We start from the raw sequence: 15,541 nt of genomic DNA on the forward strand, positions 1-15,541 counted from the left end.
AATGTATAACATCATGCTTTTTGTTATATTACCCTGGAATTAGTTTTAAAAAACGAATTACTATTGCTGCGAGGGGGTTTCTATTACAGCTGCTGAGACAGTGGCAGTAAATTTGGCATTTTCTCCCATCTGGCTGTCTTAATCCACCGCTCTCTATTTATTTTCTTCTGGAAAGTAATTAAAATGTAATAGTGGATTTTTACTTTTGGTCTTGAAACAAATGGGTAGGTGAAAATAATATTTGCTGTTATCTCCCATTCACCACTGTCGAAGTTTACCCTGCAAACGTTTACTTCCGCGTTCCAAAACCCGGAGTGTGAAAAAGGTTATTATTATTATCTGTTTAGTGGCCTGTTGGCGTTTTTGACGTCAGACATCTGATGACGTATCTGTATCCGTGTAAAGATGGCGAGAGTAGAGGAGTCCAACAAGCCTTTGGTAAGAGACAAAACACGCTTTTAAACAGTTTAACATTTTTAAAAACACTATCAACTTTTCCCACCGTGTCTGTGCTTTTGTCTGTATGAGTAGCGACCATGTGTTTATGGCGTAGATGCTTGAGAAGGTGTAAATCTGTCACTAAAGCTCTGCTGCTCTATCTGTTAAGCATGTACTGTAATGCAGGCAGATGGTCGTTTCTCAGCTCATCAGAACATATTCCAGAGCATTTACTCCCTCAAACGAAGTTTTAAACAGTGTTAAATGTCTGTATTGATAGATTTTCTGTGTGAAAAAGGAGTACGCATTTGACAGCGCAATGCTAGCAAACTATGTAAACAATGCTAGTGGAACATCTGCAGTTTGAAACTGCTGTCACGCGCTCTCTTTTATCAGTTTTAAAATGTGGAGATATTTACTTTGATAGGGCAGGAATTTTTACATAATGCGTTTATGACATGACTTCATTGCGTGACTGTAATTTACAACAGAGATATATATTTTTTTATACGTTATAGCTGTTTGATATATATATTTGATATGCGTTTATATACATATTCATATTTCATATTTGTTGTATATGTTTAATAGTGATTTTTTGCTCTCTCGTTGTTCGATGTGTTTCTCTATGGTCTTCTGGCACTTCGACATGAAGATTTTAGTGCATTCCACTGGGTTTGGAAGAATTTATCATGAAAGTTTGCTATCCCTTCCAAATACACTGGCGACCAAAAAGTTGGAATAATGTACAGATTTTGCTCTTTCGGAAGGAAATTAGTACTTTAATTCACTAAAGTGGCATTCAGCTGATCACAAAATATAGTCAAGACATTACCGATGTAAAAAACATCATCACTATTTGAAAAAAGTAAATTCTGTTCAAATCTAGACAGGCCCCATTTCCAGCAGCCATCACTCCAACACCTTATCCTTGAGTAATCATGTTAAATTGCTGATTTGTTACTAGAAAATCACTTGCCATTATATCAAACACAGCTGAAAGCTATTTGGTTCATTAAATGAAGCTTAACATTGTCTTTGTGTTTGTTTTTGAGTTGCCACATTATGCAATAGACTGGCATGTCTTAAGATCAATATTAGGTCAAAAATGGCAAAAAAGAAACATCTTTCTCTAGAAACTTGTCAGTCAATCATTGTTTTGAGGAATAAAGGCTATACAATGCTTGAAATTGTATGAAATCCAGTTTTTTGGCAAAGGTGTACACTACAGTCTTCAAAGACAAAAGACAACTGGCTCTAACAAGGACAGAAAGAGATGTAGAAGATCAAGATGTACAACTAAACAAGAGGATAAGTACATCAGAGTCTCTAGTTTGAGAAATAGATGCCTCACATGTCCTCAGCTGACAGCTTCATTTAATTCTACCCGCTCAACACCAGTTTCACTTACAACAGTAAAGAGAAGACTCAGGGGTGCAGGCCTTATGGGAAGAACTGCAAAGAAAAAGCCACTTTTGAAAAAGAAAAGGTTTGAGTGGGCAAAGAAATTGGACAACAGATAATTGGAAAAGAGTGTTATGGATCTTGACCCCACTGAGCTTTTGTGGGATCAGCTAGACTGTAAGGTGAGAGAGAAGTGCCCGACAAGACAGCCACATCTATGGCAAGTGCTACAGGAAGCGTGGGGTGAAATGTCACCTGAGTATCTGGACAAACTGACAGCTAGAATGCCAAGGATCTGCAAAGCTGTCATTGCTGCACATGGAGGATTTTTTTTGTGAGAACTCTTTGAAGTAGTTTAAGAAGTTCTGATTTTTTATTTGTTGTTTTTTTTTTCAAATTGTAATAGTAATTTTTCATGTTATTAATGTCCTGACTATACAGTGTGATCAGTCGAATGCCACTTTGGTGAATAAAAGTACCAATTTCTTTCCATAAGAGCAAAATCTGTACATTATGTCCTGAAATTGGCCTTGGGTTTAGCCTTCAGATCGCTGTCATGCTGTGATTTGTCTCTGTTTATCTGAGGTAATTCAGTTGAAGTGAAATGACTAGGACATCAATTCTAAATCCCCATTTACTGCATGGTAGTACTTTTAATGTGTGTGACAAACATCTAATATCACTATGCACAATTCTGAAACGCATTACGCAGTGGGAACTTGTGGACAGAAGCAATTCCCTGACATCTGAATTACATGCAAATGATTTGATTGTCCAGATAGTTATAACTGTGATTTAAACCATCTTTCCTCATGTCACAGTTCGCAGGTTTGTCTGACATCTCAATCTCGGAGGACATCCCAGTGGAGGGGGACATATCGGTGCCAGTGGGCTCACAGAATGCAGATGATGATCTCTCGACTTTGGATGAGCCAGTCAAAGACACCATTGTAAGTGAATCCCTTCATTACACAGCAGCGAAAGATCAATATGGCCAGGATGATTAATCAGCTGTTATTTTTTATCCAGTCTATAAGACAGACTGTTTGCCCATATAATTTGCCAAGTGATGAAATCAGATCTGTTTGTTCAGACAGAGTGTAGTCTAAATCTAAAAAAGCTCCCTTGTTCACCCAGTGACTATTTACTATATAGTGAATGCCATTATATGGTGAAAGAGTCAGCGAAAAAGACAATTTCAAGCAACACACACATTTTTTTTTGGATCATGTTTGTTAAAATCAGATGTCATGTGTTTCAGACTTCAAACAACTAAACAGATTTATGTCTGATAGGCCAAAATTGTATTTTTGCTGCCTATCTTTTTGGACTCAAGATGGCGCCGAGTATGGCTGCTGCATTGCGAGCTCCGACACAACATAGCAATGGTTTGTTTGTTTTGTTTACAATTCTTATGTTTTTTGTCTTGGATGTTGTCTGCCTTATTGTCTACGACAGACAAACACTTTTGGACATTGGTTCAGCGATCTCACACCGAAAACCGGACTTCACATTCCTCAATGCCGACCCGCTGTTTACAAACACGCAAGCGGAGCCCTTTGTCTGGGGCAGCACGGCCGCGGAAACGCAGGAGGAAAAGGGGAAACAGAGCCGGCGTTCTCATCAGAGTAAGACGCCGTGCAAATCGACCCCCGCTACCCACTATTCTACTGGCAAATGTTCAGTCTCTGGATAACAAGCTCTGCGAGCTGAAAGCGCGGATCTCTTTCCAACGAGAGACGAGGGACTGCTGCATTATCTGCCTTACGGAAACTTGGATGTCTGCGGAGATTCCAGACTCAGCCATTGAACCCGCGGGGTTCTCCATGCTCCGAGCGGACAGAGCGAAAGACCTCTCAGGTAAAACTAGAGGAGGTGGTGTATGTTTTATGATCAACAAATCCTGGTGTGATCAGAGGAACGTACATTCCATAAAGTCTTTCTGTTCTCCTGATCTGGAATTTCTTATGCTTCTGTGTCGACCATTCTGGCTACCGAGGGAATTCACAGCGGTCATTATCACTGCTGTGTACATTCCCCCACAAGCCGACACAGACCGGGCACTCAAGGAACTGTATGGGAGTATAAGTGAGCAGGAAACCGCGCACCCTGAGGCCGCGTTCATTGTGACCGGGGACTTTAATAAAGCCAGTTTAAAATCAGTCGCACCAAAATATCACCAGCACATTAGTTTCAACACACGAGGGGACCGGGTTTTGGACCATTGCTACTCTCCGTTCCGGGATGGCTACAAATCCCTCCCCCGCCCACCATTTGGCAAATCGGACCACTCTTCCATTCTGCTTCTGCCCGCTTACAGGCAGAAACTGAAACAGGAAGCACCCACCCTCAGAACGATCCAGTGCTGGTCGGACCAATCAGACTCTACGCTACAAGACTGTTTTGATCGCACGGACTGGGAGATGTTCCGGTCCGCCTCTGATGACGACATCGAGCTTTACGCTGATAGCGTAATGTGTTTCATCAGAACGTGTGTAGAGGAAGTGATTCCGACCAGAACTGTGCGAATCTATCCGAATCAGAAGCCGTGGATCAATAGCGATGTTCGCGCGGCACTTAATGTGCGGACCTCCGCTTTTAATTCCGGGAACGCGGAGGAGCATAAACAAGCCAGTTATGCCCTCCGAAAAACTATCAAAACAGCAAAACGCCAGTACAGGAGCAAGATTGAAGGACAGTTTAACACCACCAACTCTAGAAGCATGTGGCAGGGAATTAACATCATCACGGACTTTAAAGGGAATAAAAACTCCGCCATGAACACCGCTGCCTCTCTACCGGATGAGCTAAATACTTTTTATGCTCGTTTCGAGGGAAATAACACCGCCCTCGCGGAGAGAGCTCCCGCGGCTGAAGCTACAGAGGTTAGTTCACTCTCCGTCTCTGTAGCGGATGTAACCTGATCCTTCCGACGGGTGAATATCCGCAAAGCCGCGGGTCCAGACGGCATTCCGGGCCGCGTCATCAGAGCGTGCGCGAACCAGCTGGCTGGTGTTTTTACGGACATTTTCAACCTTTCCCTCTCTTTGTCTGTAGTCCCCACATGCTTTAAAACATCCACCATCGTGCCTGTTCCAAAACAATCAAAAGTAACGTGTTTAAATGACTGGCGTCCTGTTGCTCTGACCCCCATCATCAGCAAATGTTTTGAGAGACTAATCAGAGATTACATCTGCTCTGTATTACCACTCAATCTTGACCTGCTGCAGTTTGCATACCGCAACAACCACTCCACTGATGATGCCATTGCATCTACAATACACACTGCTCTCTCCCACCTGGAAAAAAAGAACACTTATGTGAGAATGTTGTTTGTAGACTACAGCTCAGCATTCAACACCATAGTGCCCTCCAAGCTAGATGAGAAACTCCGGGCTCTGGGCTTAAACAGCTCGCTGTGCAGCTGGATCCTGGACTTCCTGTCAAGCAGACGCCAGGTGGTTAGAATAGGCAGCAACATCTCCTCATCACTGACCCTCAACACTGGAGCCCCGCAGGGCTGTGTTCTCAGCCCACTACTGTATTCCCTGTACACACATGACTGTGTGGCAACACATAACTCCAATGCCATCATTAAGTTTGCTGATGACACGACGGTGGTAGGTCTGATCACTGACAATGATGAAACAGCCTACAGTGAGGAGGTGCACACTCTGACACACTGGTGTCAGGAGCACAACCTCTCCCTCAACGTCAGTAAGACAAAGGAGCTTGTGGTGGACTTCAGAAGAAAAGACAGAGAACACAGTCCCATCACCCTCAATGGAGCACCAGTGGAGAGAGTCAGCAGCTTCAAGTTCCTGGGTGTCCACATCACTGAGGAACTCACATGGTCCGTCCACACTGAAGTCGTTGTGAAGAAGGCTCATCAGCGCCTCTTCTTCCTGAGACGGCTGAGGAAGTTTGGAATGAACCGCCACATCCTCACACGGTTCTACACCTGCACTGGCTGTATCTCCGCCTGGTACGGCAATAGCACCGCCCACAACCGCAAAGCACTGCAAAGGGTGGTGCGAACTGCCAAACACATCATCAGAGGTGAGCTTCCCTCCCTCCAGGAAATATATACAAGGCGGTGTGTGAAAAAAGCTCGGAGGATCATCAGAGACTCCAGCCGCCCGAGCCACGGGCTGTTCTCACTGCTACCATCAGGTAGGCGGTATCGCAGCATCAGGGCCTGCACCAGCCGACTCCATGACAGCTTCTTCCCCCAAGCAATCGGACTTCTGAACTCTTGATCTCCCACGATCAAAATACATCAGCCCTGCACTTTATTCCTCTTTTATCTCACACCGGACTGTCATAAATTATATTACTGTTATTATATTATGTCGCTCTTAACAACTGACTATCAACCGACAGCCTGAATGTCAATACAGTACAATACTGTACATTCTATATATATATATATATATATATATACACTTTTTTATATATTTTTATTTTTTAATTTTTATTGAATAATGTGTATCTATATAGTATCTATATAGTAAAAAACAAAAACAGCATATTGTATACTGTACAGTGTATGTTATTATTTGTATATTGTTGAGTGTAATTGTGTATAACAGATGTTTAAATTGTGTTGTGTTAATGTGATGTTTTAAGTTGTGTAATTATGTATAACAGATGTTTAAATTGTGTTGTGTTAATTTGATGTTTAAGTTGTGTAATTATGTATAACAGATGTTTAAATTGTGTTGTGTTAATTTGATGTTTTAAGTTGAGTGTAATTATGTGTATAACAGATGCTTAAAGTGTGTTGTGTTAATGTGATGTTTTAAGTTGAGTGTAATTATGTGTATATCAGATGTTTAAATTGCGTTGTGTTAATTTGATGTTATTGTAAATTGGTATATGTCTCATCACTGTCACGACTGCTATGTTGATCGGAACTGCACCCAAGAATTTCACACACCATTGCACTTGTGTATATGGCTGTGTGACAATAAAGTGATTTGATTTTTTTTTTTGATTATCTGAGCCTTTGAAAGATTATCAACAACAGTGGGTCAAGAAGCCTGTTTGGCCAATTTACGGAAATCCTAGGTTTTCATTATGTGACTTTCAAAATCTATTAAATATCTATATTGTCAATGGATGATACACATTTTCTTTTTTGAAATATATTTAAGTGAATTGAGAAAATATTGTGTAAAGTAAATGTTCATCCTCTGACATTCATCTTTTCCTTAAATTTTCAAAAGTCTAATTATTTTTTTTAATTTTTTTTTTCCCATAAAATGTTATTATGTGTATACATGTTTATACATACTGTTATATGCTAGATAGTAGGGATGCACAGTATATCGGCGGCCAATATATTATTGGCCGATAACCGGGAAAATCAAAATATTATTGCGCGATAATGGATTTACCGCCAATAATTTAGGCAATAATTTGTTAGTTTATTTGCTTGCAGCTGAGAATCTCTGATTGCCTGGTTGTTTCATGAAGAAAACGTAAGAAAAACATGTTTGTTTGTAATTGGGGGCAATTATTATCGTTTATTATTTCATGACACATAAACAGAATATGAAAAATAGCATATTGTTACTTATAGCAAAGGTTCACAATTAAAACAAGCCAAAACACAATGTAACATGGTGCATAAAACATGAAGTAATCCTCACAGAGCGACTTGATGGCTAAAAACGCTAGTTTGTGACTGAAACTAATGTGCTTGTTGTATTTTACAAGTTGAGACTTTTCTAAAGTTATAACTCGATCAATATTCAATGTTTATGATGGTTTGCCTATTTACATTATGATTGTGATCACCTTTCATAAGTTCTACAATGAAACTGCTACAGATGAGCGCTTTAATAAGCGTCTTTGAATTAGACATGCATGTCCACATTATGCACATACATAACGCACACAAACCAGCGCTTGCATAAATATTACACCATGTGTACAGAGACTAGACTAGAGGCTTGTGTCTTTTGTTGTTTAATTTTCGTTACCTGCTGTTAATCGCCTCATTTTGGTTTAATGGATTGCTACATCTCTTTGAAGTTCATTATTCTGTCTATAAGCGATTCATCAGGATTACTGTAAAGACTCATCACAATTTATGCAAGTGTATTGTCAATGATTTCTTATTCAAATCAGCATACATCTGCAATATAGGCACATTTCTGTATAGCTGTAGTTAATAGCTGTAGTTAAGAGTTTCCAAACTTTTAAATGACACCTATTTTTCAAATGAGTAGTTTTTAATTAGTTAGTTAGCAGCTCCAGGTTAAAAGATTAAAAATTAAAGTTTAATTTTTATTTTTTTTTAATTATCGGTCATCTGTATTGGCCCAGAAATTTCATATCGGTGCATACCTACTAGATAGACATTAACAGTGGTTTCTGCCATTAAAAACCCATAACATTTAACCATTATAAAAGACCAGTAAGCCCCATGCGCATAGTGTAACATATTTATTTGGTCTTAAAGCTATGTAGTTAACAGTAGTGTTGTTTAAGTTTAAACATTGTTCTTACTCTCTCTTTGTTGTTTCTGGGTCTCAGCTGAGGGATTTGAAAGCCGTTGGGCAGAAGTTTGTTCATGTGATGTACCCCAAGAAAAGTTCTGCGTTACTCAGAGATTGTGAGTCCTTCATCCGTAGTTCATCAATCATGAATAATGTATAATCACAGATTACAGAGCATGTTGAAATTTATGTATACTATTTATAATTACATATTAGTCATAAGTGCCACAAGCTCATTTACCACTGTCATGTTGAAACCCATCTAAATTGGAGTTTGTATGTGTTCTCCACTTTTTAGGGGACTTATGGGGACCTCTCCTCCTCTGTGTCACCCTGGCTTTGTGAGTATTAAAGGATCATGAAACCCCCTGTTTCAGCACCGCAGGGTAAAGCTACTTACGTTATGTTTTTCAAAATGTTTTTTGTTGGTTTAAAGTAATTCAGTTGTGGACATTAGTTTCACACAATGAAAATGAGTTTCTTTGATATGAAATTAAAATGTAGGCCCTACTCAAATACTTTGTGTAGCGAAAACCTAAATGAACTGAGTTAACCTAGCATAAATTTGATCTGTTCAAATAACTATTGAATTTTGTAGCTTTTTGCTAGCTAGCAACAAACATATTAGCATTTTATTTATATATTTTGTTCTGTATGACAAGTATGGTTCTGCAGAGAGTTTACAGATCCCCAATCAGTCATTATACTGATGATCCCTCAGTATTTGCTTCCTGCGAAAAGCAATTTTCAGATTTTTCACACTGGTTTTTCAGATGTTTTGTACTCAACCTCAGCCTAACCATTAGTTAAACACTTTTTTCCATAATGGTAACCTCCCAATAAAATTAAACATGACAGAAACTCCTCTAAATCCCAATATAACAGAACATTAAACACTAACAATGTATCTCACTTACTGAAGCACTTGAGAGTTTGAATCGCTCATCTTAAGTCAATGTCACTCTAGCGGATTTTTCCAGCGATTTTCAAGAGTAACCTTCATTTACACAATCGCCGGCCAGTAGGTGAAAGACAGAGCTTGGATTAGTGTCTGCAAGCGGGAGGTCATTTATCCCTTGACCGTCGAGACTTCCTTCTGAGTTAATGGCTCTGAGAACTGGAAAAGCAGATCAAACTTGATAGAAAAACGGTAATTTTAATCCATAGTGTTTCTATAAGCGTTTTTCTAGGGGTTCTCCTACACTATAAATAAATAAAAAAATTGTTAAACATATATTTTTAAACAAAACTGTCAGCCAAAATCGAATTGTTTGGAGTCTGCTAGTGTGAAGCCAATTTTAGGAAGATGTCGCGTGGTGTCATGAATGATCATGAAATGGTGCCTTCTCATTGGATAAGGCCACGCAGTCTCATGAATAATTATGAGACACTCACATCTTGTGACGTTGACTCAATATTGATTTTAAACCTGGAAGATAAATATAATGCAAAAAAATCCCTACAATATCCATTTTCCTCCTAAAGTTAAAATGAACAAATGCTAACATTGTGATCCACCATGTGCAACAAATATGTATCTATAAACATCTCAGAAAGTGTAGATTAGTGTATCATGACCCTCGTTTCATGTGTTATGTATGTAAAACTGCTTATTTATAAAGACATTCAGGCTTTTCACACTGAGCTTAACATCATTATTTAACTCCAGAGAATCAGATACAGCAATCACTTTTCATATCAAGTCCTTGAATCTAATATAGTTGGCAACACTAAGATGTTTGTGTGTATCCCAGAATGTTACAGGGTGGATCAGCTGACAGTGAGGAAGATGGCAGGCCACAGTTTGCAGAGGTCTTTGTCATCATCTGGTTCGGTTCTGTAATCATCACCCTCAACTCCAAACTCTTGGGAGGAACTATGTGAGTAAACAGTCCAAATTGCGTTTACATTTAATTGGGTAGTTGATAAACAACATGGATGTGAACATTTTTCAACAGTAAGACTTCTCATCAACTTATGTGGGAAAGTGTGTATTTTCAGATGCTGTAACCAAGGTTCAAACCATATCATATATATCATATCATACTCCTCATTTCATTGTCTTAACTCTTTGTTTTTACAGCTCATTTTTCCAGAGTCTGTGTGTGTTGGGATACTGTATTCTTCCTCTGACTGTGGCCATGATAGTTTGCCGCATTGTTCTGCTGGGGGGCTCAGGCGCCGTCAGTTTTGCTGTCCGTCTCATAGCTGTCACTGCATCCTTCGGCTGGTCAACGTTTGGTAAGGACCAATCAAAATCTTTTTTTCTTTTTTTTTCAGCTATCCTAGAAGACCAGGACTCCTGAGATGTAGATGACTTCTATTTGTTCAAGTTATTTGAACAATCAAGTTATTTTAGTTATTTGGTTAGATGTTTATAGAAACTATGTTTGAAATTTTAAGAATTTTGTCCGTTAGAGCACCCGATGAACCTTATTGGCCAACAAGTACCTTAGGAAGTGCCTGCAGTGACCACTAGGTGGCAATGTAGGCTTGTACTGATTCCTCTCTCTTTCTTTCTCTCTCTCTCTCTCTCACTCTATCTATCTTTGTCTTTCTGTAAACTTCAGTTAGATTAAACTTTTGCAGGCTTCACTGGAATTTTGTCAATGACACTCACTGTCTTTTTTTCACACACAGTCATTTGGGGATTTCAGTGTGATTTAGACTGAGATCAGAGTTGGCCTATAACTGTGTGTGTGTGTGTGTTTCATCCTCAGCCTCAACAGCATTTCTTGCAGACAGTCAACCGGCCAATAGGAAAGCTCTGGTTGTGTATCCTGTGTTCCTGTTCTACTTTGTGATTGGCTGGATGGTTTTGACATTTTCTCCTTCTCATTAGCAGACATATACCTTACGGCAATTGCACAACAGACTTTAACTCCCCCCTTTACTAAGACCACCAAGAGACAATCTGAAAGCTGGCCAGTGATTGAACTAGACTAAAAGGTGGTGGAGCACTTTGACTTTGAAGACTTATAAAGGGACAAACAGAGGAGAGTAAGGGGATCATTGGATTCGCCATCACTCCTCCCCATTCCTCATTCAATTGCAAAAGAAGAGGAGTGGTGGACATTTAATTATTATTTTCTACTAATTTAACAACAGCCCACTCATAGTTTGTCACACTACAGAAGCTGACGCCGTGTGTGTGTTTGTGTGGGAGCGGATTTGGGTGGTTTCCGAGTACCTTTTTTTAGGTTACAAACTGGTAATTACAAGGGTATTATGCTATAAATGTAGTTTGAGGACATTTCTAGTGTCCCCATAATTCAAATCACTTAAACATATTGAATTATGCGTTTTTTTTTTGAAAATGTAAAAATGCAGAAGGTTTTTTTGTGAGGGTTAGGTTTAGGGGTAGGGTTAGGAGATAGAATCTATAGTTCGTACAGTATAAATTATGTCTATGGACAGTCTGCATATGGATAGCTGCACCAACGTGTGTGAGAGAGAGAGAATACGTGAGACTTGATGTGTGTAAATGTTTTGTTATGTGTGAGGAACAACATTAGTGCCCCTCTATTACAGGTACAGTCACACCCCTAGCATGGAGACTGGATATTTTATTATGTGTCGGATATGGCTATGTGCATAAAAAGCTATGTCGGTGTGGATATGCTTACTCAGGCACAGATATGTGATTGTAATTGCTTGTGTGTTTGAGCAGTGTGACTGTTAGCTAAGTTAGGACTCTGGAGCTGTGAAATCCTCCTAGAAAGCTATTCAGATATTATCAGGCTCCACATTCAGTTAAGTGTTTCCTTGCAGAGAAGAGGTCAACTCCCCTCACAGCACTGCACACAACAATAGACCTGGAGATAGCTGAAGTTTCTTTTCTTTGGTGTTTACCTTGTTCTGAATGATTTATGTATGGGCTTTGTTAAATGTATCCAGGGGTGTTAAACTCGGTTCCTGGAGGGCCACAGTCCAGCAGAGTTTAGCTCCAACCCTAATTAAAATCACCTGAAGCAGCTAATCAAGGTCCCCAGGAGTGCTTGAAGATTACAAGGAGACATTTTGGAGCAGGGCTATGGCCCTCCAGGAACTGAATTTAAGTTAAGACATTCCAGAATTAAATAAAAATTAACTTTCTGAGTGCTGCAGAGATGCTTTTATTTTGTCCTTTTATTTGTCTGTCTCTGTTTGTACATGGAAACTAAAATATGTAGGTTGAATTTGGGAGAGAAACACTGTTTCTGTCTCTATAAAGGTCAGTAAAGTGGCGCCTATTTTTTGTTAGAATCAAATAAAATATTAATATTTGAAAATAATTTGTCCAAATCAAAGTCAGCTGTGTAACTAACTTGCAGGTAGCCAGAAGAAGAAGAAAAAAAAAAAAACATAAAACAGAGAGGACTCCTTTAGACCCTGAGATTATCAAATTTAATTATAAAATATAAGATACTTCAACATTTTTATAAAAAGGCACATTTATTTCGGGTCAAATGGGGTAACCATAAGAAAACATCTTTATATTCATAACTCAAAAATTCTGAAGGAGAAAAAAATTAATAAGTTATGTAAACTCATGTGTATTCAAGGTGCTAGGGAAGTATTTTAATACCTTTTACATGATGGTTACACCACTTGACCACTTATTTAGTAGAAAATACTATAAATGTTTTTTGTTTTTTTTAATGAAACAAACATGGACACAAAGATTACATTTAGATTTTTTTGACATGTTGTAGAATAGATTTTTAAAAGATTTTACATTTTTATCGACTCTGACAACCTTATTTGTCAATTACCCATAAATAAAGTGTTCTGGCATTAAAAAAAAAGAAATTCTAAATCATATTCTTTCACTTATTTTCTTGCCTCTTTCTCTCATGAACACAAATGCTGCATATGCATATCCATCTCCTGTCAGTCTCACAACGTCAGTCTTCAACACACTGTCTCTCTTCCGCATACAATATTCTACAATATTTGTTTCTCTCGGCAAAAAACAAAAAAACAAAAACAATTTTATCCTGTCTCTGTCACACAGACACACTTTTTGTCTCACACAGTCAAATTCTCACACACACACTTCTCAATTTGCCTCTGTGTGATAGTAATTCAAATTAGAAAGACTTTCCATCTTCTACATCTAAAAAAAGGCTTTAAATTTAATTTCTAATGCATTGCACCTGAACCACAAGGTGTTACTGAGGTGTGTGTGTGGTGATTAAATAAAAGATGTGTAAGTGTGAGATAACTATCATTATTATTATTTCCTTCTTTGTTAGTGTATCTGCTATGATACCTTTGTGGTATAGTTCTTGTAGTTGTTTTTAGTAAAAGTCTGATCTCCTGGTGGCCTTAATTGCTGCTTCTGTCAATATCAGTATAGTTTAAATATTAGTGTGTGTGTGTGGGTGCTTTAATCTGTGGCAGACGTATTTGCTTAGCTTGGCATTTAAGTTTCCTCAGCCTGCTTTTAGTTAGAGATGTCATATACAGAAAATAAGAGGAGTTCAGAGAACTAGAAGAAGGAAAAAGAAAAGATAGTCAGTACTCACAAACTCTAGAACAACCTCCCACAACATCTCCGTAAAATTTCATTTCTTCAGATCTTCGAAACTCAATTGAAAACTCATTTATTTGCACTTTGTTTAAATATTTAACTGACTCTCTAGTGCTGTTTTCTTCCACATCTTTTCTGTGTTTGTTTTGTATTTATAGAACATTTATTTTTTTTTTTCACCCTCTGTTTGAACTTTTGTTTTATTCCTTTGGTTTGTATTGCTTGCTCTCCCTGTCTGCTTTCTTTGCTCTCATTCTTTTGTGAAACGACTTTGAGGTCTTGAAATGCCCTATATAAATACATATTATAATATTTTATTACAGATTGATGTAATCATGGTATGACCAGAAATTGGAAAACAAGAACAACTAGATTTCTACATTTTCTAAAAATGTGAAAAGTGCTCCCCCATACAAAAGTCACCGCCATGATACTACGGTGTTGTGGGTGATTTCCAGGCTATTGCTAAATTCCAAGGGTGTTCTGGTAGTTTTAGATGGTTGTTTACTGGTCCAAATCAAAAGTTCCTACATATGGCTTGCATCCCTATAAGGCTTTTTTCACCTGTTTTCATAAATCGTAGATTAAGTGCTTAGAAACGTAATAGGACACCTCTCCTCAACAATTTAAATTATTTGAGCTGCTGTAACATTTTATATACATTTGAGGAGGTAAGGGTTGAGTTGAAGTGAAATGGTGATGGCACAGTGGTTACAGATCTGGGCTGGTAACTGAAAGGCTGTAGGTTTGATCCTTGTAAGGAGAGATCCATGAGCCATCACCATTGTGTCTGTGAAGATGACCATTGTGATAAAAGCATTAACCTTCAGGTTGATCCAGTGGGGCTGTCTCTATAAAAAGTGTACTGTAAGTTGCTTTGAATGAAGGCATCTGCTAAATGACTGCTTACAAAATCAGTAAAGCATAACAGGGTGTGATAACGTAGTGACTGAAAATCTCGACCTGTAACTTAAAGGTTAAATGAGGGAATTCCAGTATAGGTAATATAGGGACTAGATACTATAGGTACTGCAATCCCCTATCAGCATCATACAAGTCATTTTTCCTTGTTGCAGTGTTGCCGTTTTGCATTTGTAGGGCAGCGAAGCCTTGACACAGTATGAAAAGGTTTCCTTAACACCCCACACTATACGATATGTTTCTTCTGACACATTCACCACAGGATGTCACAGTTTTACAAAAAACAAAGGGGCTAGTGTGGTATCTTTGCTGTAACTGCTTTTTTTTTTTTTCATCATTTTTTTTTTTTTTAAAGTTTCTCATTGGTGGGACTCCCATGTTAACCTTCCACATTATTAATAACAAACTGAACCTGTTCATAGAAACTCCAGAGCAGAAGAGAACTATCCTATCACAGGCATAGTAGTACAAGTGGAGTGCTGAGGTCTGTTGTAACAAGGTTGGCTCTTATGTTCAAGTTTTGGGAGTGCAATTACCAGAGCGGTCAGAAGGGATGATCATTGTCCAGACACTCTTGAGGTCCAGCTCTAGGCTGCTGCAGAGGCACCCCGGAGCACTCCAATGTTTCTAGAAGATCGCGAAACATCAGAAAGCACACCTTTTCAAAAGGCATCTTAAGGCCATGATGGGACGCTCCAGTGCTGGTATCTGATCCGGCCGTGGAGAGAGAACGAGAGAGAAAGTATGTACTCATTGT

General features: G+C 38.7%; 1 protein-coding gene across 1 annotated transcript; it reads left to right on the forward strand.

The window, feature by feature from the left end:
• Window positions 1–368: 368 nt before the first annotated feature.
• On the forward strand, window positions 369–13,990 carry yipf6 (Yip1 domain family, member 6). Its single transcript, XM_051670963.1, has 7 exons — window positions 369–438; window positions 2,664–2,792; window positions 8,386–8,464; window positions 8,647–8,689; window positions 10,103–10,228; window positions 10,432–10,589; window positions 11,069–13,990. Exons 1-7 carry the CDS (start codon window positions 406–408, stop codon window positions 11,188–11,190), a joined length of 690 nt encoding a protein of 229 aa, XP_051526923.1. The 5' UTR covers window positions 369–405; the 3' UTR covers window positions 11,191–13,990.
• The last annotated feature ends 1,551 nt before the right edge of the window (window positions 13,991–15,541 follow it).

Source organism: Myxocyprinus asiaticus, chromosome 3, assembly GCF_019703515.2.
Source record: "Myxocyprinus asiaticus isolate MX2 ecotype Aquarium Trade chromosome 3, UBuf_Myxa_2, whole genome shotgun sequence".
NCBI lineage: Eukaryota > Metazoa > Chordata > Actinopteri > Cypriniformes > Catostomidae > Myxocyprinus > Myxocyprinus asiaticus.